At 47.6% G+C, this 24,150-nt stretch overlaps 1 protein-coding gene and 1 non-coding gene across 8 annotated transcripts; both read right to left on the bottom strand.

Annotated features, from left to right (window-relative positions):
* Window positions 1-135: 135 nt before the first annotated feature.
* On the bottom strand, window positions 136-21,461 carry CHD4 (chromodomain helicase DNA binding protein 4). 7 transcript variants are annotated; one of them, XM_030469355.1, is made up of 40 exons: window positions 21,389-21,461; window positions 20,194-20,355; window positions 18,082-18,209; window positions 17,700-17,891; window positions 17,177-17,295; window positions 16,504-16,745; window positions 16,290-16,417; window positions 16,023-16,158; window positions 15,198-15,379; window positions 14,843-15,082; window positions 13,736-13,939; window positions 13,421-13,626; window positions 13,060-13,191; window positions 12,682-12,778; window positions 12,025-12,216; window positions 11,737-11,937; window positions 10,778-10,915; window positions 8,943-9,064; window positions 8,663-8,836; window positions 8,216-8,357; window positions 7,617-7,748; window positions 7,384-7,501; window positions 7,051-7,175; window positions 6,532-6,769; window positions 6,192-6,364; window positions 5,850-6,030; window positions 5,663-5,749; window positions 5,405-5,493; window positions 5,191-5,324; window positions 4,573-4,717; window positions 4,223-4,388; window positions 3,724-3,833; window positions 3,347-3,482; window positions 3,024-3,101; window positions 2,783-2,920; window positions 2,583-2,691; window positions 2,139-2,271; window positions 1,043-1,238; window positions 736-927; window positions 136-633 (listed from the first exon to the last, which is right to left on the bottom strand). In XM_030469355.1, exons 2-40 carry the CDS (start codon window positions 20,288-20,290, stop codon window positions 572-574), a joined length of 5,814 nt encoding a protein of 1,937 aa, XP_030325215.1. In that variant the 5' UTR covers window positions 20,291-20,355; window positions 21,389-21,461; the 3' UTR covers window positions 136-571. The 7 variants fall into 7 exon arrangements, with proteins under 7 accessions (XP_030325215.1, XP_030325248.1, XP_030325224.1 ...); XM_030469388.1 differs by having other exon boundaries at window positions 752-927; XM_030469364.1 differs by having other exon boundaries at window positions 3,347-3,479.
* LOC115600503 lies at window positions 4,060-4,195 on the bottom strand. Its single transcript, XR_003989027.1, has one exon.
* Window positions 21,462-24,150: the final 2,689 nt, after the last annotated feature.

The raw sequence follows: 24,150 nt of genomic DNA, 5'->3' as shown, positions 1-24,150 counted from the left end.
AAGTGGTACTTCACTTGGACCCCCACCCCCTCATTCTGCTAGACACAGGCAACAGAATAAAATACAAGGAAACTTTATTTTTAAGTTTTACCAAGGTTGTGTTGTTTTCGATATTTTTTGTTTTGTTTTTTTCGGTTTTTTTTGTTTTGTTTTTTTTCTTCAAGCTGCTTATTAGTGGACAAGTCCAGTCAGTTTTTGTATTAAAAAGGATCTTGATGGAGGTAGCTTTGTCTCTGTCCTGGCTTTTGCTTGGTCTTGCCTGCACACTCATCTCAGTAAACAAACTCAAAATAAAATTAAAAATGAAATCTGGAATTCCAGGTGGAGGCAGCAAACACTGCAGCCAGGTTCTCTGTGTAACAGACATGGCGCTGCGGCCTCCAGTCACTATGTACAGAGTCCATCATACATCCCCCTCTCTTCCAAGCACACTCCTCACTCCAACAGGCTTGCTGCAGCAGAAGGAGTTTCTTCTCCTCCCAGAGACCTGCACAGCAGCTTCCATGGAGGGAAACAGCACCCAGTCAGGAATGTCAGGCAGAGGGGTAGAGTGTGAAGGGGTGGGGGGGGATCACTTCAGCTTGGCTGAGAGGTCAACAGCACTGGGCCAGGGACTCACTGCTGCTGGGCCACCTGCGGGGCAAGAGAAGGTGATGTGAGATTCGATGGCTGTCAGTGAACCCCAGCTTTCCCCAGAGCCCCCTGCTCCCCCCAGAGTTAACTCTGCATACTGACCAGAGGGGGTACGTACTTGTTGGGGAGGTGGCGGCGGAGGGGGCTCACTGCTGCGGTTGGCCAGCCGGCTGAGGATGTTGCGCTCTGACATCTGGAGACGCACTGCCACAGGTGGGATACGGGCAATGGTGGCAGGCAAACGAGTCACATCCGCCTTCATGTCACTCAAAAGCTCCTCCAACTGCTTCAGAACTGGAAGAGAAAGGGACATCTGTTCAGAGGGAAAAGGGACACCCCACAGGGAAGAAGATATCAGAGGGGATGATGCTGCTGCAACACTCGTCCTGCACTTTACACACTGCCTTACCTTTGTGCAGCACAGCATTAGCTGGTTTATTCCCAGCCATTGACTCCTTAGATAGGTGCTGGTGGCTCTCAGCCAGGCATTCCACCTCAGCAAAACGTGTATTCAGAGCCATAGATGGATGAGAGGGGTCTTCTGACATGTTCAGATAGGCAGCTCGCCGCAGCTGCTCCTCAATCACCAGTGCTTGCTCCAGAAGCTGCAAGATGGGGCAATAATGAGAAAAAGGCTTTCAGCAGTTGTCTTGAGCAGCAGCTCATTTGCATACCCAGTCTCTCCTGATCCAGTTCTCCACTGTCTCATGAGGTATAGATTAACCTCCTTTCACTAGCTTCTGCTTATATTGAGTAAAACCTAGAGTCCCAAACAATTACAGGCTCCATTTAGCAAATCCAGGCACACAAGAAAACCAGGCTACATTTAGTTCAATAAGAGACTACCACAAATCCTCTAGGCGTCTCATTCGTCCTCAGATTCTTTCGAGAGCCCAAACTTTTACATTTTATTGTTTATGGGAATAGATTTCCCTTTGATCAAGTGAGAAGCATCCAATGCTTCTTACAGGAGAAGTTAAAAGCATGTCAGGGACATTTGCAGAAATCAATTTGGACCCTGTTAGTGCAGAACTGATCAGCCAAATCACAATCAATTAATGTTTTGCTCCCAAGACTGAGAACTATTTGGTGCCTATTTGGGTTGGTCTTTAACAACTCCCAGATCTAAGCTATGTTCACTCCCAAATGGGATGAGGCAGATACTGCAGGCAACCCTTTTGCTAATCTGTACAACCTTTGAGTTATGCATAGGCACATTGAGTGGGTTGTAGCACACCAAGCAGAAGCTGCAATGGAAGAAGTCACTTGAACCTTAAGCCTCCTGCATACCAACTGTTTTAATAACCTTTTGGAGAGAGCATTGAGCCAAGCTCCCCAGTACCACTTCTAGAGTACAGGGAGTTCCTAACATACTGTTTTGTTTTTCCCCCAAAACAAAAGGCACTGCAGAAGCCTTCATTTCAACAGAAACTCAGAACACCAAGCTCATTCTCAGAAGTCCAGCTGGCTGAAAGGCCCCTATCACACTGAAGAGAAATCCTTACCTTAAATCTCCTTGCCAAGAACTTATTCTTTATTTCCAGGAAGTTACCCCTGTTCATCTCACCCTTGAAGGGTTCATTGAGGATGGCGTAACGTGGGTCATTCTGAATATCCTGCCAACGGGCATAGCCATGACTGAGATGGGATGAGCTCAGGCAAACAAAGGCAGTGAGAACAAGGGAATACACAAGCAGATACAGTTCTCAAGAGGGAGTGGGGAAAAGGGGCACAGAGGGGAGGAGCAGGAGCCAAGGAAAAGGAATGAGAACTATGTCCGGCTAAGTCTGAACTATGCTGGCAGGAAACTCCTCCTCCCACCATTGCTTTTAATGTTGTGAAAGCGGATAAAGCACTCTCTTAATATACTCCAGTCAGACCCAGGACTGTCACCTGCACCATGACAGTTCATGGACAAGGGGAGAACTGGTCCATTAGGGTAAGGATACTTGATAATCCCAGCAAGGAGCCAGTAGTCATGACGCCGATGCCAGATCTCATAGGTCTTCTTTGTGACAGTTGCAGCCCGCTCCTCATTCTGCCACAGGGAGTGTAGTTCTGGACAGGCAAAAGACACCACAACAGTTGAAAGTTGTTTTATGAACACAAACAGGGGCACATTAAGTTCAAGCACAAAGATTTCTCGTACCAGTGAAGCCACCATCTGCTATGTTGAACATAAAGCGCTGCTTTACTGCCTTCTTGTGCCTTTCATCTACTGACTCTTTCAGCATCTCTCCATTCTGCAGCATCACTACATCTTTCTTATCATCATCCTTTTTCTCATCTGTACACACAAGAAATTGTTAGAAAGAACCGGGCAGATACCACCCACAAGGAATCCTTGCAGGAGGAGTATTAAGAAAGAGAATGGAATTACCATGACTTACCTTTCTCATCCAGAGTGATTATAGGAGGTTCAGGGGGATTCTCAATAGGTGCTCTGTCTTCTGCTTTCTCCACATCAGCTGCAATAGGGAAGGAGAAACTGAGATATAGGGGAGCATGGCAAGCCCAGGGTTTTGTTTTGTTATCCAGCCTGTGAAACCTAATAAAGCTCCCTAATTCCCTGTTTCAAGTCCTGGAATAGCCCCATACACTGTCTGCATTTACACCCATTTCTTTAGGACGACATGCTGAAGCAAAAAAGATGCAACTTTAGGAAAACAGTATTTGAGGCAGAGGGATGTTTTATTCCTAGTCCGAGAGATACCTTTGCTTTCTACTTCCATTGGCTCATCTGGTCTTTCCTTCACCTCTGGTTCCTCTAGTTTTTTTTCATCTGCTTCTGTGGGGTTCACCGGGGATTTTGCTTCCTGTGGTGGTGTCTCCACAGGCTGGGCACACTGCTAAGGACAGAAATGAATGAGAAGGGGGGTAAAGCACTGCAATGGAAGACAGTCACAGCATTTTGGAAAGCAAAGATGCACAAAACTGTCAAGCCCAAGTCTGAAGACTTGAGAATTATCTTTATATATTACCAATATTTAAAGAACTCATCTCTGCCTCAGCAGCTTAATGACATAGGAGAGGGGGCAGAAGTAGATATACTCGCAACTGCAGAAGGCAAATAAGCAATCCAACACTCACCTCCATTGGGACCTCTGTTTCAGCAGCAGAGGCATTGAGATCTTTCTCTGGTTCAGATGACTCCCCTTGCTCCTTAGCACTGGCTCCTTCTTCTGCTTTTACTCCTTCTTCTGTATAATCCCCACCCAAGCACAGCACAATAAAAAAAAAAAGGAAGAGAAGCCATCAGTAAGGTCTTCCCCTCACTGTTAGCAAGCATACATCTCCTTATATGAACAGACATTAGGCCCATCAAAATGGGACCAACACCGGTCAAGATATAACCCCACCAAACCCTTCCTTCCTGCCCACTACAAATGCTGGGCTTCACTTCTGTCACTTCATCCAAGGAAAGCTAATGTCCTCTCTTGCCTTTAAGAGCTTGCACACGTCTTTGGCAGCCCTCCTAACATGAGAAGTTGATCTGTGTCCACCCCCAGACCCCACCACCACAGCTCCGGTGAGGGGAGTAGCTAGGATGAGGTCAGGACACAGGACTATGCAAAAGGGAAGCTCTCACCAGGTGGAGGGACAGGTGCAGGCGTATTTGGCTGCGTATCGCCTGGTGTTGAAGGAGTTGGAGTTTTGGGAGAGGGTGAGCTTGGCTGTGAAAGTTTCTTGTTCTCCTCTATCTCTGCCAGTTCTGGCATACTCCAGCGGCCATTCACGTGCTCAAATTCCTGCACCTGCATGAGAAGGTGAGAAAGACGTATTGCTGCAGGAGTCAAAACTCGCCCTCAAACCAGAAGACAGACCATTCAGCACACAAGGAAAACGGGTGTGAAAGGAAAGGTAACTTGCTAGCTCATCATCCCAGGGACTACAAGTCATATGGAGAGCAAAGGCTTTGCTGCTCTGCTAGGCACCTACCTTTTTGCGTATAAGTGACATGACCCCGATGCGAGTAAGGACGTGCTGTCGAGAGAGACCTTCCCGTGGGACCCCATCTGCAAAGGTCTCTGCACCATCAGCTCCAGGTTCACATAAATGGCGCATAAAGAGCGAGACGTAAGCCCTGGAGCAGTTGAGACAAACAATTAGGCTATAAACCAAGGTTATAGCTGGAGATTTATTTGCGCTAGCAGACCCCAAGACTCCTAACCCATCTTAACACAAGTTCCAGGGAGTCCAGGCTCCTTCAAGGGAGAATTTCCTGACAGAATTACTGCATACATAAAGAACACACAGCTCGCAGTCTTAAGCCAGAAACAACCATAAACCCAAAAAGGACTTGGGGAGAGAATTCATTACATGGGTTGGTGATGCTACTCCTCTAAAACCATTTGGTTTTGCTGACTGAGGAGCTGAGTCCAAGAAATAGAGAAGAACCCCCCAGCCTCTCCCCCAGCTTATTGCTCATTCCTCCAGCAAAGGATCAACTAGTACATTAGGAAGTGTAGTCTCTAAGAAATGGCCAGAAAAGGTCCAACTCTCATTCTTTGTCAAAGAGACTGGATGCTGCCAGTCTTCAATCTCTAACACACTCACTTGAACTCTTTTTCTGATTTGCCACGGAGGTCTCGAACAAGCCACTGAGTGGTGAAGGCATCCTGAGGTGGCATTCCATAGCGCATGATAGCGTTGAGAAAGGCTTTCCTCTGGCGGGCATTGAAACCCAAGACCTAGAATGGAGAAGATGGCAGATATGGAAACAGTCATACAGAAGCATCTAGATGCAAATGCTTACCCTGGTACTGCTTACCTCAATGTTGCCTCCCACACGGGCAAGTAAGGGAGGCAGAGGCTTATCCTTATCATTTCTCAGGCCTTTGCGACTAGGCCGACGAGCTGCTAAAGAGAGAAATGCAGCTGAGGAGTAGAGACAATGCACAGCATACTGTGGTGTGAATACTTCCCTTGCAGAACAGTACCATGAAGTGCTAAGTCACCCAAATCAAGTCCCAGCTGTTACCACACTCAGAGAAAGTGACCCAGTAACTCTGGCTTGACCAGAACTTACCTTCAGACCTCTCATCAAAGTCTTCATCTCCTTCTTCAGAAGCAACTGAGTAGTCTGACTGATTATCTGACTGGTCATCCTGCCAGTCTGAAAGAAAAACAGCACGTGAGCCTGAAACGCTACTCCGTTATTTCCCAGCAACATATACTTACACCCATTTCTCCCTCTGGTTCCTGTGGATTTGTACCTCTGTCCTCCTGTGAGCCATCATTGTAGTTAACTTGCTTGCGAATACGTTTGCCTTTGCCCAGATTCCTGGCCAGATCTTCCTGTTGCTGTTCATAATGGTGACGCAGCAGTTTCTCCCAGTAATCGGGATCCACTGACTCCTCCTGCTTAATGATCTCCCGTTCTACCTCCTCCTCCTCCTGCCACAGAGAGGTAACAAATTTACGGCCCTAAGCTCAAAAACACCCATCTGTCTGAGCAGATATATTCTCACTTGCCTTTAAAAGCAAGAGTTCAATTGGCCTAATCTACGTTATATCACTTAACAGAAGACATTAGCTTACATCCACCTCATACTCACCCCCATCTCCTCTTCACGAACCACATATTGGGCCACCTTGAAGGAGCTGAGATACTCATTCATGCCCTGAAGTTCTGTATCTTCTGTTTCATCCTGGTTCCGATCCAACAGACGCTCAATTGCTTTGTCATCATAGTGGATGACACTGCTGTCCTCACCTTCTTTGTTATCCCCTGAGGGAAGAGTAAGAACAGTTGTAGCATGGATCTCAAGGGACTAGGAAAGGAAAAGCCACCCTAGACCTCCACGTAGAGCTATAATTATCACTGTGCCTACAGTCACTTGCTAAATAAAGAGCCGGACCTCCCCACCTTCTTCAGTTCTGCTCCCAAGCACTCACCCCCCTCTGTAGCCTCATCCTTGAAGAGCTCTTCAGTGCCAAATTTGAGAATGTCATCAAGTTCCTGTTTGGACATGGAGCCTGTTTTGGAGCCCAACCCTGGTCTCACTACCAGATGAGTTAGCATCATTTTCTTCTTGGCCACCTGAGTGATACGCTCCTCCACTGAGGCCCTTGTCACAAAACGGTATATCATCACTTTCTTGTTCTGTCCAATTCTGTGTGCACGACTGAAGGCCTAGAAAAGAGATGTGCTCAGCATAGTCTATAGCTACACAAGCCTGATATACCCCACCTACCTCCACAAGTTTCCCAGTTGCCTTCATGTTGGCTCGTAACCTTAGTGAAGGCTGGGCTTGGAAGAACCCTTGGCTGTTTCACTTCCCATCTTTACCCATCCTCACTGCTGATTTTGTATGTTTCTAGAGGGCAAGTCTTGCATTCCTTCACTCCCCCTGATGATTTCACTTCCCCTCTTCCTCAGGATTACTCCACAGTGAGTGTCTCATTCAGACTCACCTGGATATCATTGTGGGGGTTCCAGTCTGAATCATAGATAATCACAGTATCTGCTGTGGCCAAGTTAATACCAAGACCTCCAGCTCGAGTTGAAAGCAGAAAGCAGAACTGCTGAGCACCAGGAGCTTAGATAGAAGAAAAAAAAAGTAATCAAAGGAGAGTGCATTAGTCAACTGAAGACTAGTATCTGACCCACATCACCCCAGGGGGAAATCGCTAATAATTTAAGATTCTAGGAGAGCAATGGAAGACTTGGGCCACAACAATTGCATGCTGACCACTAAGCACATGTAATAAACAGTTTTCATCTTGCTAACAGAGTATTTTCCATACCATTGAAGCGATCAATAGCCTCCTGACGCATGTTCCCTGTGATTCCTCCATCAATCCTCTCATATTTGTAACCTTCGTGTTCTAAAAAGTCTTCTAGAAGGTCCAACATTTTAGTCATCTGTGTAACAGAAAAGCACCACCACAGAAATGTGAGGGAAAAGGGGATAACAGATCAAGAGGCTCCTTTCCCAGAAAAATAATGCCCAGCCTTAAGGTTTTTTCCCCCATATTACCTGTGAGAATATGAGTACCCTGTGACCTCCTTCCTTAAGGTTCTTCAGCATCTTCTGGAGCAGCAACAGCTTTCCAGAGGCTCGAATAAGAGCACTACCATCATACATGCCATTTGGCATTTTTGGAGCTTCCTGTGAGGAACAGAATTAAAAAAAAGGCAGCAGGGGGTGGAGGAAGAAAATGGCTTGAAGGGACGTAGCTTGGTCTTAATCCTTAACTGCATTCATCAGATGCTGACTCACATCTGGTCATTCAGCTTGGCACAACCACAACATGTAGCATTATTTGTATGAAACACCAGTGCTGCCCTGTGCCTATTTCTCTTGCAATTTGACTCCTAGATGCCCTTCTCTTTTCTACTGACTTAGCCCCTACTCTTACCATCTTGCATGAGCCACAAGATAACTCTTATCTGTCATGCAAAGATACTGGAAAAGGAAAGAGCTTCCAGCATGTGGGGTCTACATAAAGACAGGATGAAAAACAGAGGCAGAAAGTTCGGAAGCTGAACCCTTTTATGTTTCACTAGGGAGCTAACTGCCTCGTTGGTAACAGCCAGCAGGGAATTTGCTGATACAGCATAAGCAAATGGACATACCATAGCAGCCACAGGAAAGAGGTAGGGGTGGTTACAGCACTTCTTCAGATCCATAACAACATTTAGTAAGGAGACTTGGTTACCACCACCCCGTGCATTCAGTGCCTCAAAGTTCCTTGTCAAAATGTATTTATAGTATTTCCTGAAAAAAAAAACCCAAACAAAAACAAAACCTCAGACACTCCTCTTGAGATTGACTAACATTCTCTTGCTAAACTCTACACAGCTCCTGGCATTACCTGCCAGTGGCATTCACTGTCTCTTTACTCCTTACATCAGAGTACAGGATTAGCCCTTCCTCTGCTATAGTGGCAGCAGGAAATATTCCTCCTATCCATTGTATAGAAAGCCCTATAGCAAGGATGAGGCTGTTCCAGCATCCTCTTTGAAACAGCTGAACAGAGCAACAGCAGTCCATCAGCAGGTACTCTCTATTTTCCCACTCACTTCTGCATGGGACTCAACTCCACTCTGACAATGAGCTCAGTTTTAGATGGCATATTCTTGAAAACATCAGCTTTGAGACGTCTCAGCATGTGTGGGCCCAGCATGTCATGCAACTTCTTGATCTGATCTTCCTTGGCAATATCTGCAAACTCTTCTAGGAAACCCTCCAAGTTACTGCAGAGAAACAGACATTTAGAAACAGCCACAGAGAAAAAAGAGCAAAAAAAACAAGGAAGGGGATAGGAGTGACATGCAGGCTGACTTGCACTGCAAAACATACTGGAATCTCTCTGGTGTCAAGAAGTTCAGTAGGTGGAACAGCTCTTCCAGGTTGTTCTGCAGGGGAGTTCCTGTAAGCAGCAGCTTGTGTTGGAGAGAGTAACCATTCAGCACACGAAAGAACTGGGAAGCAAGGAACAGGGAATAAATTATAGGAAAAAGACAAACTACGCAAACATGTGAAAGGCTTAATAAGTCATAGGCCTACAAAAAATAATTTCTCATAGGAAAAATTTGACACCAAGCTAGGGTTCAATTTACAACAGATCAGCTGCTTGGACAAGAGCTCCAAGTAGTTCACATTCCAGCCAGGGGCACTATACTGATCTCATTTGGATCACTGTTCCGTGTAACTTAGATATGACTGCAGCAAATCATACCATCTATCAGATCCTGGTAGGTTCCTTTGCTCTTTTAAGCTACAAGCTCTTTCAGACCACCAATCACTTCCAGACTGGTATTCTATGCACTTTTTTCCATATTCTTACAACTACTCTGCCTTGAGAATTCCAGAAATAGCTAAGTCACTCTACCTATTCATATCAATCCTGGCAATGTTCCAGAGCTTGGAAGAAGCAGAGAAGAAAAATAGCTAAGGGTTTGCCAATGTGTCTTTAAAGTAACTTATGCTGGTTTTCACAACAATGAAGTAATCCCAGACAGAGGCAGCGAGTTCAACTACTGAACTGAAAAGCACAAATGTACCATGTTCACCAGCACAATTGAAAAAAAAATTGTAATTATTTTATGAGCTTGACCATTATTTTGCTTATTTCACACTTAGCATGATACAAGATCACACTTAACGACAGTAGCCTGTACTAGATGGCAAAAAAAAAAGCCATGACACAAGTCCACCACAACTTACTTTCTGGTTATTAAACCAGAAGGATCCTTCCAGTGGCCTCCACAAGGATTTACCATTCTAAGTAGTTACAGCAAAAAAACACTGGAATCAAGTCACTGATTATATCTGCAAAACTTTGGTAGCTAGCCACAATCTGTTAAGAATAGTCTTACAGACTGTTTTGCAGCCGAACACCTGAAGCTGTCCTTATGGGACATCAAACTGCTGCAGAAAAAGGTAGATTCAACAGTCTCAGCGGGTAACAATTGCTATTATTACTCATAGAGTAACCCTGAGCTCTTACATCCCCTTTCAGTTAATGAATATTAATAGCAAGCATTCATTACTACTTCCAGTAATTTCAAAGGTAAGCATAGAATCGCATCCAGCCTTAGTGCCTATAGGAAACAAAAAATTATCTGGAAAATGGACTGCAAGCTCAGCTGAGACTTTAAGCTTAATCATAAAAAAAAAACAGCTGTCTTTCAACATATACCCAAGCATTTTTAACCACCTCTATTCACCACTCCCATTTCTGTAACACCTGCAAGCCTATCCTGGAATCAGGATAATTGTGCTCATGCTGCTTGCTTTATGCTTAGTATGGTAAACCTTTCCAAAACAGAGGCAGTGCAGATATATAATCTGCTTTCAGAAAAGCAAATCTGTATTAGAGTGCAGACATCAACTTCCTTTTTTTTTTTCCTGTCTTCTAGTGTACACCAATTGCCCATTCACCCAGCAAGAAAGCTGTTCTAACCACTGATACATTAAAAAATTGTTAGCAATGACAGCTGAATTCCAAAGGAGAAGATGGCTTTGTTTGGATTTTCTAAACAATGCACCAAATTTACTGTTGAATAAAGGACGAAGAGTTGGCAAACTTACAGGCTTAAGAGCAGCTATCTAATCTTCTGAACACTCTGCTCATTCCCCCCTGCAACATGTGCCATGCCCATAAACCATATAAATCACCTACTTCTCTGTACCTTAGACTGATTGTTCTTCAGTCTGTGAGCTTCATCCACAATGAGACAGGCCCAGTCAATAGAGCCTAGTATGGCCATATCAATTGTGATCAGTTCATAGGAGGTGAGAAGCACATGAAACTTCACAGCAGCCTCCTTCTGCAAAGGAAAAGGATGAACATAGTAATGGGATAGGGGAACACCCCAGGATAAAGTAGATGCAGTGTTTCTCCATCAAGTTATTCTGAGGAGTCCTGGTCAAACAGCGCCAACATTTTTCACACCCTCAGTTTCCTGTCACAAGATACACAATCTTACCCCAACAATTGCAGTCTTTTAATCCCCCACTACTTGCTTAACACACCTAAGTCTGCCTCCTAGTACCCGATACTTTGGGATAATTGCCAGATACTGTAACAGAGAAGTTTAACAAAGAAGCAGCAAATAGATCTCCTTCCTATTTCTGCCACTGAAAAAGCTTTAGCTCTCACCATGCTTTTACTAACAAGACAAGTTCCACAAAACCCAGTCACCTAGATTAGGCTCTTGTTTCCTGCCTGGGTACAGAATGCTGTTTCCCCAATGTCTAGGTATGGCCTCACTGTCAGCTAGCTCCTCAGACATATTGAAAAAACTCATTTTTTGTATGCTTGTCTATCATATAACAAATGCTTACATTAGCTTAGAACTATAGAAATTATGCACATCTTCAAAGATTAAGTAGGAGAGAGAGAAGGACTTGGCCACAATCAACTACTACCTTAGTCAACTCTATTTCTCAGTAGTGATTTAGTTCAGACTGGTAGGAGTGTTTAAACAGTATAGAAGCAGGAGTCCAAACTCCCACTAGTCATCGATTTGCAGTTATTTCCCCTTGGAAACTACAAGTACAGTGAGTTCCCAGGAACATCAGAGCACCTGATTCTCAGTTGCTGAAACCTTCTTTCAGTTCAGGCTTGCATTACAGCAGAGCTTTGTACCTTCATTCTGGATGCTTTTTTGCCTCCACGTATGGCATTATCCTCAAAAGTGAACTCATTCTCACGGATGATGGCCCTGCTGTCTTTGTCACCAACGTAGGTCACTACATACATATCTGGGGCCCACATCTCAAATTCTCGTTCCCAGTTGATGATTGTGGACAGTGGGGCACTCACCAAGAAGGGACCCTTCGAGTGGCCCTATGAGAAGGATCGGTAAGAGCATTAGATGAATGCAACCACCAATGCAGGCAGAAACTCCCTGTGCAGCCATCTCCCAGCTCTTACCTCTTTGTATAAGGAATATAAGAACACAGCTGTCTGCACAGTCTTTCCCAGGCCCATTTCATCAGCCAAGATTGTATCTGTGCCCTGGGCCCAAGAGAAGCGCAGCCAGTTCAGTCCTTCCAGTTGGTAGGGATGCAAGGTCCCCCCTGTGACATCGAGGTACTCTGGTTGCCGGTCATATTTCACTGTTGGCTACAACCAAAAGGAGGAAGAGCTGAGATCCTTTACCTTAGACTAGACAGCTACCAAGGCTCTTTTCCCAGTCACCCGTATATTTCCTAGTACAGATGAGATTTCACACATGATGACCAGACAAACATCAGAAAAAAAAAAAATTCCCGACAGTCAAAACAGATCAACCAAAAAGTCATTTGGGGTTTTTTTGCTGTTGACGTTTGAGGGGGGTTTTTTTGTTGGTTTGCTGTTTATGGTGGGTTTGTTTGTTTAAAAAAAAAACAAACCCAAAACAAAACCACCAAACTTCTCATCAAGAGGCAGTGCATGGACAAGGTGGGCCTTTATCTGAAGACTATAACCCAATTGTTCTTTGGGCCAGGAAGTAACTCTTCACTCTTCAGTTTATTATTCTTCACCTGCCTCCCACCCCCAAATAAGCAGCTATATTACATGGTTCCCTAGCAATAAACAATAACTTACATCTACTGTGGGAGTCTCAGGGGGCCTTTCCAGTTTCCGCATCTTCACTTTCTTTAACTTCTTACCAGGTCTGCCCTCTTCACCTCTCATCAGCTCCCTACACAGAGACAGTTGCATAAATAGGACAGTTTAATGACTTCTGTAACAGATCAAAGGAAAGCTATTGCAAAAGGAGAGCAATCACTCAACTCAGACAGGCACAAAACAGGGCTGAAGCCCTCCTGAGCTGGTGCAGAGGCACAAGGTCCCTACCCAACCAAATAAGGAGTCAGGAAGATGCATCTTGGCTACCTCCATAAACCTGTCAACTGCTAGAGGCTGCCATACTTCAGTATTTTCTCTTGTGGCCAGGGAAAAGAACCTCTGGAAACTTCTTACCTATGATTCCAGTATGATTGCTTAAAGAGATCATAATCTTGGATATCCACATCTTCACTTTCCCAGGATGCCTGGTCATAAGGTAGGTCTCTCCATTTAATCAAATAGTGGACATTCCCCTTCTTATCCACACTGCAGAAGAAACCAGAAGTTTTAAGCACAATGAAATGACAGTATTCACCCATTACACTCATAATGGGAAAGAAAAAGATCCCTCAAATGAACCAAAAGAGGTAAGAACATCTATCATACAGAAGTACTCCCACTGTTTCCCCGAGTCATACTGCAGTACAGCTCATACACTCTCCCCTTAGCCCTGCTTAAGGTCTTTATTGAAAATCCTCTTTGCTACCCTCCCTACCTATGATTAAGGATCCTGTGGATCATCATCCACTCAGGCTTGATCCCGTATCGATAGAAGCGCTCCTCCATCTCTGCATATTTGGGATCTTTGTTCTTTCTCTTTCGGCTTTTCTCCTCTTCCCCTCCAAAGTCTCCTGAGGGTGGCTCATCCATATCATTTTTGCGTTGGTAGTTTCGAAACATGACCTGGCAGTGTAGCTCCAGCTAGGGACAGGACAGAAACATTTAGTTAAGCATTCCTCCCCCCAGAAGTGTCCAAAACATCTTCCCCCAACTATCCACCCTTATGACACTATTTTGGTCTTCCACTCACCTGCAACTCTGACACCCAAGAGCAGTGCCAGTAGGACATGCCCTGCCATTTAACAAAGAACTGCCTTTCAGGCCGACCCTCCAGAGGCTTAGGGGGAGGAGCATTAGGGTCTGCATCAGGTGGACGTGGTGGGGGGGGGCCAACTGGAGGCTGACCCCATTTCCAGATCAAGATCTTCTGCACCTTTCCTTTCAAAGCTGGGCACTGAGGAGTTAAACAGAGCTTTTTATATCAGAGGATACATACACTAACAGACAAGTGCTGAGAAGTATAAACAGTCACATTTCTCTTCCTTAATTTTAACTTTACTACACAGATAGAATTTTGCTTTTTGGGCTTGGAAGCTTTCATCCCTGTATCTGCTACGTACCTCTGAGCTTTCTCTAACTTGCCTTTTTTTCCTAGGACTGAGAAAACCCAAACTTAATTCAGAATCAAAATTTAGTTTGTCTTGCCAAGGCCACACCAATTCAGAAAATCTCCATGAAATACAGAATTACTGGGCTTGACAAGCCTGGTGTATCCAACCACTAGTGAAAGCTAGCTGAAGAACTACCAGCCCAGCATAGGAATATGTCCTGAAGCAGATGTCTTGTTCATCTTAGTAGTCCTTATTACCTAATGAAAGCATGTAACACCATTTATAATGGTGTTAGAACTTCCTAAAAAAGTGTGACATTTATCCAAATCATATACTAAGAAAGGGCTTAATCTGTGCCAAAAAAAAAAAAAAAATCTAGTTTGGCAGAATGAGTTTAAAATACTGGTTTAAGCACTGAATTTGCCTGCACTCATTCTCCTGCTTCTACACATACAGGATCCAAGAAAGTTGAACCTTGGCATTCTGGACCCAAAACTGCCCAGCTGCTCTATGCATGGGTGAACTTCACAAGACTCAAAGGTTGTAGCCCTTGCTGCTGTCTGGAGAAAGCAGCCAATGAAGAACACACAATCCAGCTACAAAAAGACAGTCCGCAATGTCCTGTGATAAAAATGTGAGAGCAGAAGAGTTTTGGGAGGACTAAGCACTTCCAGAAAAATACAATGATCAGAAGGGATTACATCATCTCTTCTAGCAATAGGAGAGTGGTACTAGTAAAAACTCACAGTGCAGCGAGGACAAAGCCACTCTCCATTGGGAATCTCTGGCAATGGAGGATTGAGACAGTGGATGTGATAGGATGAAGGACAGGCATCACAGCACAGCAGCTCTCCTCCATCCTTGCAGACCCTACAGAACTCCATATGGTGGTCATCTTCTTCCTCAGCATCCCCCACAACATCCTCCATGATTTCCTCACCTTCAGAGTTATCTTCCTTCGCTTCCCACTGAATGCCCTCTTTTTCCTTCAGGAGAGGGAAATCATAAAACCAGAATCACACATTTGTGATTGCAGCTCCAATGCATCTGACATCCCACCTCCATGAGCTCTTGCATAGTTTGAAGGGATCCAATACTCACACAGTGTGGGCAGCTCCATTTGCCTTCTGGGGCTTTCTCCATGTCTGGGTCCAGGCAAACCATGTGGTAGGCACGAGGGCAGGTATCACACAGTATAATTTCTCCTCCCTGTTGGCACACCTCACAGTAGTCCTGGTGATCAGTCTCATAGCCATCCACAGCCACTGTAGAATCCTCCTCACCTGTAGAAGGTGGTGAAGAGTTACAACAGTATAAAACAGAGGTAGAAGCTTTCTATAGCAAGGGAATGTGCTCTTCCAACAGTCTCTGTAGAGATCCAGAACAAAATTCTTGCTCTGTCTTTGTAAGCAAAGAGGGCAGGAGGCAAGAACTGGAACAAGAGTGAAGAGCCCCTTTGTGCCTCCATCCACCCATGGAATTTAAGGTATAGTTGAGGCTAGGAAAACTTTCTTTACACCCAATCAAGGGTATAAAGAAATCCTGAGTTTCCTTTCCTTATTAGGTTAGACATTAGGAAAATATCCTTTATATAAGGATGGTGAGACACTAGCACAGGTTGCCTGAAGTAGTTGTGGCTGCCCCCTCCCTGGAAGTGTTCCAGGCTAGGTTGGATGGGGCCTTAGCAACCTGTTCCAGTGGAAGGTGTCCCTGCCCACATAGGGCATAGGGGGTTGGAACCAGATGATCTTCAAGGTCCCTTCCAACCCACTCTGATTCTATTAAAATAAAATTAGGCTCTTCCTTCACAGACAATTCTTCTCCCTCAAGTATGCTGTTAAATGCCCAAATTCCACACAGACATTCCTCTAATCTTTTACACTCTTAGCTGTGCTTCTGTTCTAAAATGACAGCAGGCATCAGTACCTTTTTTTTTCTTTTTCCCAGCTTTGAGTTTTTTACGGCTGCGGCTACTACGGCTTGTAGATCCATCTGAAACAGAGTAGCTGTTGATGCTGGCATCATCAAAGTCTGACTCCACATCCAGATCATCATCTTCACTCTGAGGTAGGTATGAAAAAAAGCTGTGCTACTCATGCACAAGTGCTGGGGAAAGCAATCAGACATGCATCCCAGCATTTCTATCACACCATCGCCTCCTCCTCCTCTGGTCAAAGGAGGAGTGTCACTTACTGATGATCTTTTACGCTTGGAACCAAATCCTCCCAGTTTGATTTTCAAAGGTGCCACCTTCTTTGTTTTAGGTTTCTTGATATCAGGAATACGAGGAGTGGCTTTTGGCTTCCGCCGGGCATTGGGTCCTGGGAAGAGAGGAGCCTGCAAGTCAGAAGGGTTACTGCCTTGACACCACTCACCCTCTACCACTCTGCCCGATGCTTCATCTCACCTTTGCCCTCCTTTGTCTTGGCTTTCCTGAGTGGCACATCTACAGGGGGCTGTGGCAGGACAGCATCCACATTTGTCACCATACTCTCCACAACTGCAACAGCTGCAGCGGCAGCAGCTGCCACAGAGGCACCCGAAATTCCCTTGAAGGGGTTGTTTGTGCTAAACTCCCTCCATTTGGCTCCCAGTACCATCATCATCTTCGACACTGCTATTTTAGGGTTCTTGGCTGCAATAAGTGGCCTGCATATAGTTAAGGAAGGAAGAGTTACTGAACTACTCTGAAATCTAGATCATTATTCCTTCCCACTGCCACCACCCCTATCAGCACCTCTATCTCAAACTACATTCCTTTCTAATCTCTGATCTTAACAGCCACTGAATCTCTCTACTCTCATCCTTCACACTGTAAGGAGGATGCAAAATGCTTAGGTGCTCAGAAATGAAACTTAGCATACTAGGAAAGAAAGGTGACTGGGAGTGAGGTCTTGCATCACCTTAATCACTGAACACAAAAGATGTGAACCAATTGTTTTACTGTTGCTTCAATTTTTGCTCTAGGTAGGATGCTAGTCTCTCTAATGTGCCCGGGGATTCCAAAACTAAGAAACCTAGTCCTTATCCCATCTGCCTTGTTCTTTCACAGCCCTTCCAAGTGCAGACTCTCAGTTCACCTGACAAACTGGCTGAAAGCTTTGTAGTTGGTGAGAGTGCGGTAATCCTCCTCAGTGAAGATATGATCAATGTCCTCCATGCCCCAGTCTTCCAGAAGCTGAGCAGATGACTTCGGCTCCTGTACAAAGACAGTTGCAGCAACTCTGAGGAAAACTTCTAGTTCTGCTGTGGGAAAGAGCTATATTTCCCCACACCTACAGGTGATACAATAGTTCAGGACTGGAGTATTCCCATCCCTCCCTCTCACCCCCTGTCCACTTATCACTGTCATAGGAGACAGTCTCATTAGATCAAAGGACATGGAAAAAGTCTTTGGATTCACCACACATTCTAGGTGTGTGTATAAGGCTGAGGAAGGGAAGGAATGCCAGGTAGAAGAGCAGTCAAGTCAAGCAGATCTAGCAGACAAAGACAACACCGAACAGCTCCATGTGCCATCACAAATGGAGAGCACAATGATCCTCAAAAATCAGACACATGGGAATGAGAAGCAAGCAGTCAGACAGCAGGGCAGCTTCTCACCTTTGAGTCATCATCTTCCTCTTCTTCTTCCTCCTCCTCCTTCCGCTTGGTTTTATTTTTCTTTTCTTTCTTGGGCCCTAATTTCTTCTTTTTCTTTTTCCCAGGAGTGTAGTCACTGCCCTCGCTGTCAGAGCGGAGAACCTCCTCTTCTTCCTCCACAAACTCATTCCCCTCGCCAGAGCTGTCCCCCAGCTGGGGAGGGAGGGAGAGAGAAGATCAGGCAGCTGTGAGAAGATACCCTGGATAAGCACTAGACACCATTCTCCCCAGGTTCTAAAGCGTCCACACAAAGGATTGCTGCCATAGGCCAACCACAACAGAAAGGACACTCACTCCATACATCTGTATTTTAGAGCGTGACCTTAGGCATCCTTTCATTTACCTCTTTCTTCTGACGCTTGCTGAGCTTGGGCACTTTGGGTTCCTTCAGTTTCTTGGGCTTTTTCTTCTTCTTGATTTTGGGTGCCTCAGCCTCTGACAGCAGCTCTTCTTCTGGCTCTTCTTCTGGCTCTGGAAGAGAAGCAGCAACACATCTTATTCAAACCCCACCTATGCACTACAACATAGCCCACTTGTCACAGAGGTAATGTTTCTATTTCTCAATACATACTTACAAATACAGAAGCCTTTAAAACATTTTACTCTGTTACTGTTCACAACAGATAATCATATGCTTGTAACAGGTAATCCCTGCACATGTTTTCCCTTTCCCCCCAGTAGCACCCATATAGCCACAATACTCCTCCAAGCAGAGATGCACTCAGATCTCGGGGACCAGAAGTTTGCCATAACCCAACAAGAAGAGGGAAAAGCATAGAACAGATGGTCACATCTAAAGGAGACAAAATGGTGAATGCATTTGAGAACCTATGATACTGTTTCAGCCCAGAGGTCTCCAGGAAAGAAACTACTACCTAGCTCTCTTTAGCAGTACAGAGCATCCTACAGCTGCATGCAAAACACAGGCCAGTAAGCCACCGCTTGCCCACCTCCACAGGAAATCTGCCACTCATCAACTCTATTCCAATTCAGATTTGATGCAACCTTGCCCCAATCCCTTCCCTCCGTGCCAACAGCTAGCAAGCTCACCGCCTGGCCAGAGGAGCACATGCCAGCTTCTCACCACTCATGCTCCCATCTGTGCACCCCCCCCTCCCCGCCTGTCCCCTGCCCGAGGGGCAGAGGCGCCCAGCCAGCCCTTCTTCCCTTTGTGGCAGGCTGCAGGAGAGCTCGGCCACCCGCCCTCCCCCACCGCCCCGCCCACTGCAAACAGCCAGAGTCACTCCTTCTGCCTCCAAGGGAAAATGGCCTCCTGACCACAGGAGCTGGGCAGGATGGAGGAAGCCACAGGTCAGAGGAGCTACCACAGCCAGGGGTGAAATGACAGAGTCGAGCTCTCAGAATCTGGGGTCTGCAGCCCTTGCCACATTCACAACTGATGGGTGTCCCTCTGCCCCCATGGCCCGGCAACAGCAGGTCCGGTCCTTCAAAGATCCCACCAGCTCTTCTCACCCAAGTGCCGATTTGGAGACAGTAGCAACCCATTCTTTCCAACTTACTACATAAAGCTCTCCAGTTTGCAGGGATTTTGTTTTTCTTTCACCACTATTTTCCTTGCAGGGCTTACTGACTGTCCCCTTGTGCCTAATATTTCTTAAGTGGCACAAAGCCCGAGAGCCAAAACTTAAGAAAAAATCCTTAACAAAAACACCACAACACCACTTTCTAGTTGCAACATTTTCTTGTACAACACTACAGCCTAAGTTAGTAGGAAAACTAAAACTTGTCTTACAATCCATCACATGAGAATACATTATTCCTTTTCACAAGGAAGCAGAGGATCCAGATGCACGCAGGTGCTCAGAGCAAGCCATCAACAAGAGCAGCAACAAAAAACCCAAACTGGAAGATTACCCAGGGCTCTAGCTCAAGTCTCACATTGGTGACAAGGATGCAAGCGCATGGGAAAAGTCAAGGTACAAAGACTAAAAGACAAGCAAAGGTGAGCAAAGCAGCACAGAGCGAGAACCACAAGAAATCTCAATAATTGGGTGTGGTGACAAAGGAAAGTGGGTCATGCAACAGCCCAGGGCAGTTTGCTCTGGACGTCGTCCGAGTTCCCAGATGAAAGAAAGCCAGGCACCTTGCCCTTTCACATACTACCCCACTCCCCATTCACAAAACATGAAACTCGAAGGCATTTTGGTACCCAATCAGAACTGGATACCTTGCATCCACTCCTTACACCTCCTCAAAGCACAGGTCCTGACAGCCTGCAATGGCTTGGAACAAAGTCAGCTCTCCACCTGATACAGAGCCACGAGCCTTGTGCTTTGAAGTAACCCTAGGACTCTGATATCAAAATCAAAAACATATGCATGACTCGTAGTTAAAAAGAAAAATTCCATTCCCCAGCACATAATGTAGTTCACATGATCAGCTTTAAACTAGCAATACACCCATCTCACATGCACACCCTGCAGGCTCTCCATACCTGGATGCTGGGGGATAGTGTTGTTCAATAGTATCTCCATCTCATCATCATCGCTGCCCCCTGAGCACGGTGACGGAGATCCAATGCCTGATGCCATGTCCTCCGAACTGGGGGAGGCCTGGACTTACACAGGATGTCGAATTTTTGCCTGTCAAGCCAGTACTTCATTGAAAAGAAGAAGAGAAAGTTACAGCAGACCCGAACTCCGTTTTTCAAAGCAATAGTGCTACCAAGAGGATCTGTGAGAAAGCTTAAGACAGCAACTTTACTGGATTTCGACCCTACAGATAATAGAAACACTGGCAGCAAGTATCACATTAAGAGTTGTGATGAAGCAGGCTTTGAAGGCACAAGATATTAAACTGAGTCAGCAACTCCTCTCTATCGAGGAAGCCAAAACAGCTGTCCTGCAGGAAAATTCTCCTGTCCTCTGCAGCAAGCTGCCCTCAGTTATTGGTACCCGGAGCTGAGAAAAGGCGGCGACGGAGGAAGGGCAGCTGTGCTTCCCAAGGAGACCGCGGTCCGGCCGGGACGCTGTCAGCGAGCCGCGGCAGGGAACCTGGTACGGAGGGCAGCGGAGGAACCGGCGCTGCCGGCAGTCCCCAACTCGCCCGCCCAAAGTTGGCGCGGCGGCCCCGGGCTGACACCGCGGCGACCGGAGAGGCAGGCCAGCGTCTTCCTCCTCCCCCTCCGCCGCCGGCCACACACAAAAGGCAGGGCAGGCTGCACGGCGCCGGCAGCCCCGCTCGGCTGCCCGCCGCACCCGCGCCCCCGCCCGGAGCGGGGCTGCGCGGCGCAGGGCGGGGGCGGCGAGAGGGGGTGGGGGGGAGGGGGGCAGCGTCTCGGCGGGGCTCGGTCTCCCGGGCGGGGGCGCGGGGCGGGGCCGGGGAAGTCCGGCTCGCGAGGGGCCGCAGCTCCCCGGGGACAGGCGCCGTAACCCTGGCGGGCGCCCCCCAAGACCACGGGGACCGGCCGCTCCCCGGCGCAGTGTCAGGTGGGGGAGGGGAGGGGGGAATACCCTGCGGCCGGCCAGGCAAGGGGACGGGACGAAACAGCCCCCGGGGGAAACTGCGGCTGGGGGAGGGGAAGGCGATGTGGGGGGGGGGGGGCCTAGCGCATAGGGGCATCCGGCGGAGAGGCGCCCAAAGAGGCGGCGGAAGGTCTTGCCCGCCACCCTCCCCTCCCGGCTCCTCACCCGGCTCCTCGCTCGCCGCCACCGCCGCTGCTCCTGCTCCTGCTCCTGCTGAAGGGAAAATGGCTCCTGCCCCGGCACCGCCTCTTAAAGGGGAAAAAACCTGGCCAGGCCCCGCCCCGCTCCCGCCTCCATCCCATAATATCCCCTGGACCCCGGCAACAGGCCCCGCCTCCGTCTCCCTAGCAACTTCCCCCCCACACCCCCCTTCCCCGCACCAAGGCATCCCATAATACTCGCCCTCCCCTCAGAACTTCCCACTCACTGCCCGGCCTGACATCCCATAATAATAACCCCTCCCGCCGGGAACATCCCATAATACGCCCTCCCCCCACCCCCCCCAACACACACACACACCCTCCGAGAAACATCCCATAATACTCTCCATGCTCGCACCCCTTTGCTCCGGCATCCCATAATACTCTGTGTGTGTGTGTGTCCGTGTGTCCCTCCTCCCTCCCCGTGCCCGGGACCACGCGCTGGAGCAAGGACCTCCCTCCCCCCCGCTGCGCTCCCACCCCATCCCAGGCGCGTCCCTCGTGCGGGGATGGGGGGGAGCGGGGCGGCGGGGGGTAGGGGGGTGTGGGGGGGGCACACCGTAGTAACCCCCAGAACATCCCATAATAGTCACACACATTTCCACCCCCACCTTCCCCCCGCCCAAGCAGGCATCCCATAATAGTCGCCGGGAGCCACCGTCCATCCCGGCATCCCATAATATTTGGCTCCGCCGCCACTCCGACATCCCTCCGCACACACGCGCACCCCCATCCCGCCGCCCAACTCCACCTGCCCGCCACCCCGGGGTCTTGCCCTCCGCCTGTCCCCCTCCCCCCGGTCTCTGTGCACCGCCGTCAAGGTCCCGGGGCACGGGGCCAGCCACGCAGCCCGAAGCGTTCTGGCATCGCCCGGCCCCTGCGCGCCGCCCGCTGACACAGGCCCCAGGCAGCTCAGCAGGTAGCACCCTCACCCGGCCGGAGGAGATGGGGTCCCCACCGGCAACCCACATCTCGGCGTGCTCACGGGGCCCCTCCGAGGCTCATGAGACCCTGCAGTGCAGTCACTGAAAAGCGTGTGGGGCACCAGCGGTGGCTTCCTCTGCCTCCCCACTGCATCTCCTGGCTGCTGGCACCTACAGAACTATCTGTACCCCAGGGACACTGGCACAGGTTGCCCAGGGAAGCTGTGGCTACCCCCTTCCTGGAAGTGTTGAAGGTTAGGTTGGATGGAGCTTGGAGCAACCTGGTCTACTGGGAAGTGTTCCTGCCCATGGCTGGTGGGGTTGGAACTAGATGATCTTTAAGGTCACTTCCGACCCAAACCATTCCGTGATTCCATGGTGCACTGCATCTCCATATATACCGCTCCTCCCTCTCACCCTCTGCTCTGCACCACATGCTGATCCCTGCTGCAGCCCTCTGCTGGGAAACTCATCATCACTTACATGGATATGAACGGTTCGTAAGTATAAATATACTCCAATTATGCATGTGCGACCATATCATTAATTTCCCATTAAGCAAAATCACAAGCCACAATACTGCCTGTCCCCTGTTTAGCATCTTCCTGACACCATTAATCTCAGCACAGAGGCACAGTCCTGTCCATCTCTCCTGGTAAACACATAGGTATCGATGACTGCACTCACTCCTCTCAGACAACTCTGCTCTCCTGCGCTCGTGGGTGCACATGAGTGTTCCGTCTCACCACAGTGAAACAACCCAGAATACAAGCGGAGGATTTACAGCTACAGACCGCAACAGGTCGTTACAGATCCTGTAACATGATACGTGCTTTGTCCACCAAACCACACCAAAAACAGGTCCACACAGGTACTCCGTAACACCATCCCATTGCCTCTGCTGCCTGACAATGTTTCACGCTTTTGCCACACTGTCCAATGTGTGCATCCCCTGACCAGCCACCCACCTCCTTAAGCAAAAGCCTCTGCTGAGGTTCCATCGAATTCCACCGTCTCCTCCACATGCCCATCACCACCGTGTGCTTCCACAGGGCAAAATAGTCACTTAAGTGCTGGGCTTCCCAACAAGCCGCTGCTTTGCCTGACATCTTTCTCTGTACAGTTTTGCAGTTTTATCACAAATGCCCCCAAGGTTCCCTGCCTCAGCTCCATCTCTTTTTTCTTTGGAACTTGAAGTTTCTGTCAGCAGAAACCATCATTTTCACTCCTTAAAAAACCAAAAACAATCCATGCAGTATGTAAATTATTATGATTAAGGTGTTTTTAGTGTTTGTGAGGGCCAAGTAGATTAAATGGATTTTTTTTTTAAATAGACTTATAAATGTTTTCCTTTGATGATAACACTGTGAGATAGATTTCCATGTTTGTCTGATTTAAACCTGGAAGTTGCCCTATCTACTTTACTGTGGTTTGATCACCTACCTGGTTTAACTGAATTGTCTGAGTTTAGAGCATTTAGCTTGGGAACAATTACAACAAGATCATCTTCCCTTCCTGCTGAAGGGCATAAAAGCCCCAAACAACCCACACTTCCCTTAGGGAAAATGCCTGTGAACATTCCCTCACTTTGGTGCTGCACCTGTGGTGGGGAAATTCCAGCCAACCAGAGGACCCTACAATGCATCCCTGCTGAGCTCTTCTTGAGGACAACAGGGTGAAGGGGGCTCTATATCTCCTCTGTTTCAATGATTTCTGTAGTTTTGTGAATGGTCTGAGTCCCTCAAAGTCCTGGGTTCCGACCTGGGAATCTAGGAGAGTCCTGCCCCACCTTCCTCCACCTCCT

The sequence above is a fragment of the Calypte anna genome, chromosome 1 (assembly GCF_003957555.1).
Source record: "Calypte anna isolate BGI_N300 chromosome 1, bCalAnn1_v1.p, whole genome shotgun sequence".
In the NCBI taxonomy this organism is placed as follows: Eukaryota; Metazoa; Chordata; class Aves; order Apodiformes; family Trochilidae; genus Calypte; species Calypte anna.
The sequence above is the reverse complement of the archived record's forward strand: the minus strand, read 5'-3'. Positions and strand labels throughout refer to the sequence as shown.

Bases quoted from the DNA above. Each gene is read 5' to 3' on its own strand.
- CHD4 (XM_030469355.1), bottom strand. From the start codon at position 20,290: ATGGCATCAGGCATTGGATCTCCGTCACCGTGCTCAGGGGGCAGCGAT. The intron at 17,892-18,081 runs GTAAATGAAAGG...CTCCCTCCCCAG, and splicing joins GCAAGCGTCAGAAGAAAGAG to CTGGGGGACAGCTCTGGCGA. The intron at 9,065-10,777 runs GTACAGAGAAGT...CTTGCTTCCCAG, and splicing joins TGAAGAACAATCAGTCTAAG to TTCTTTCGTGTGCTGAATGG.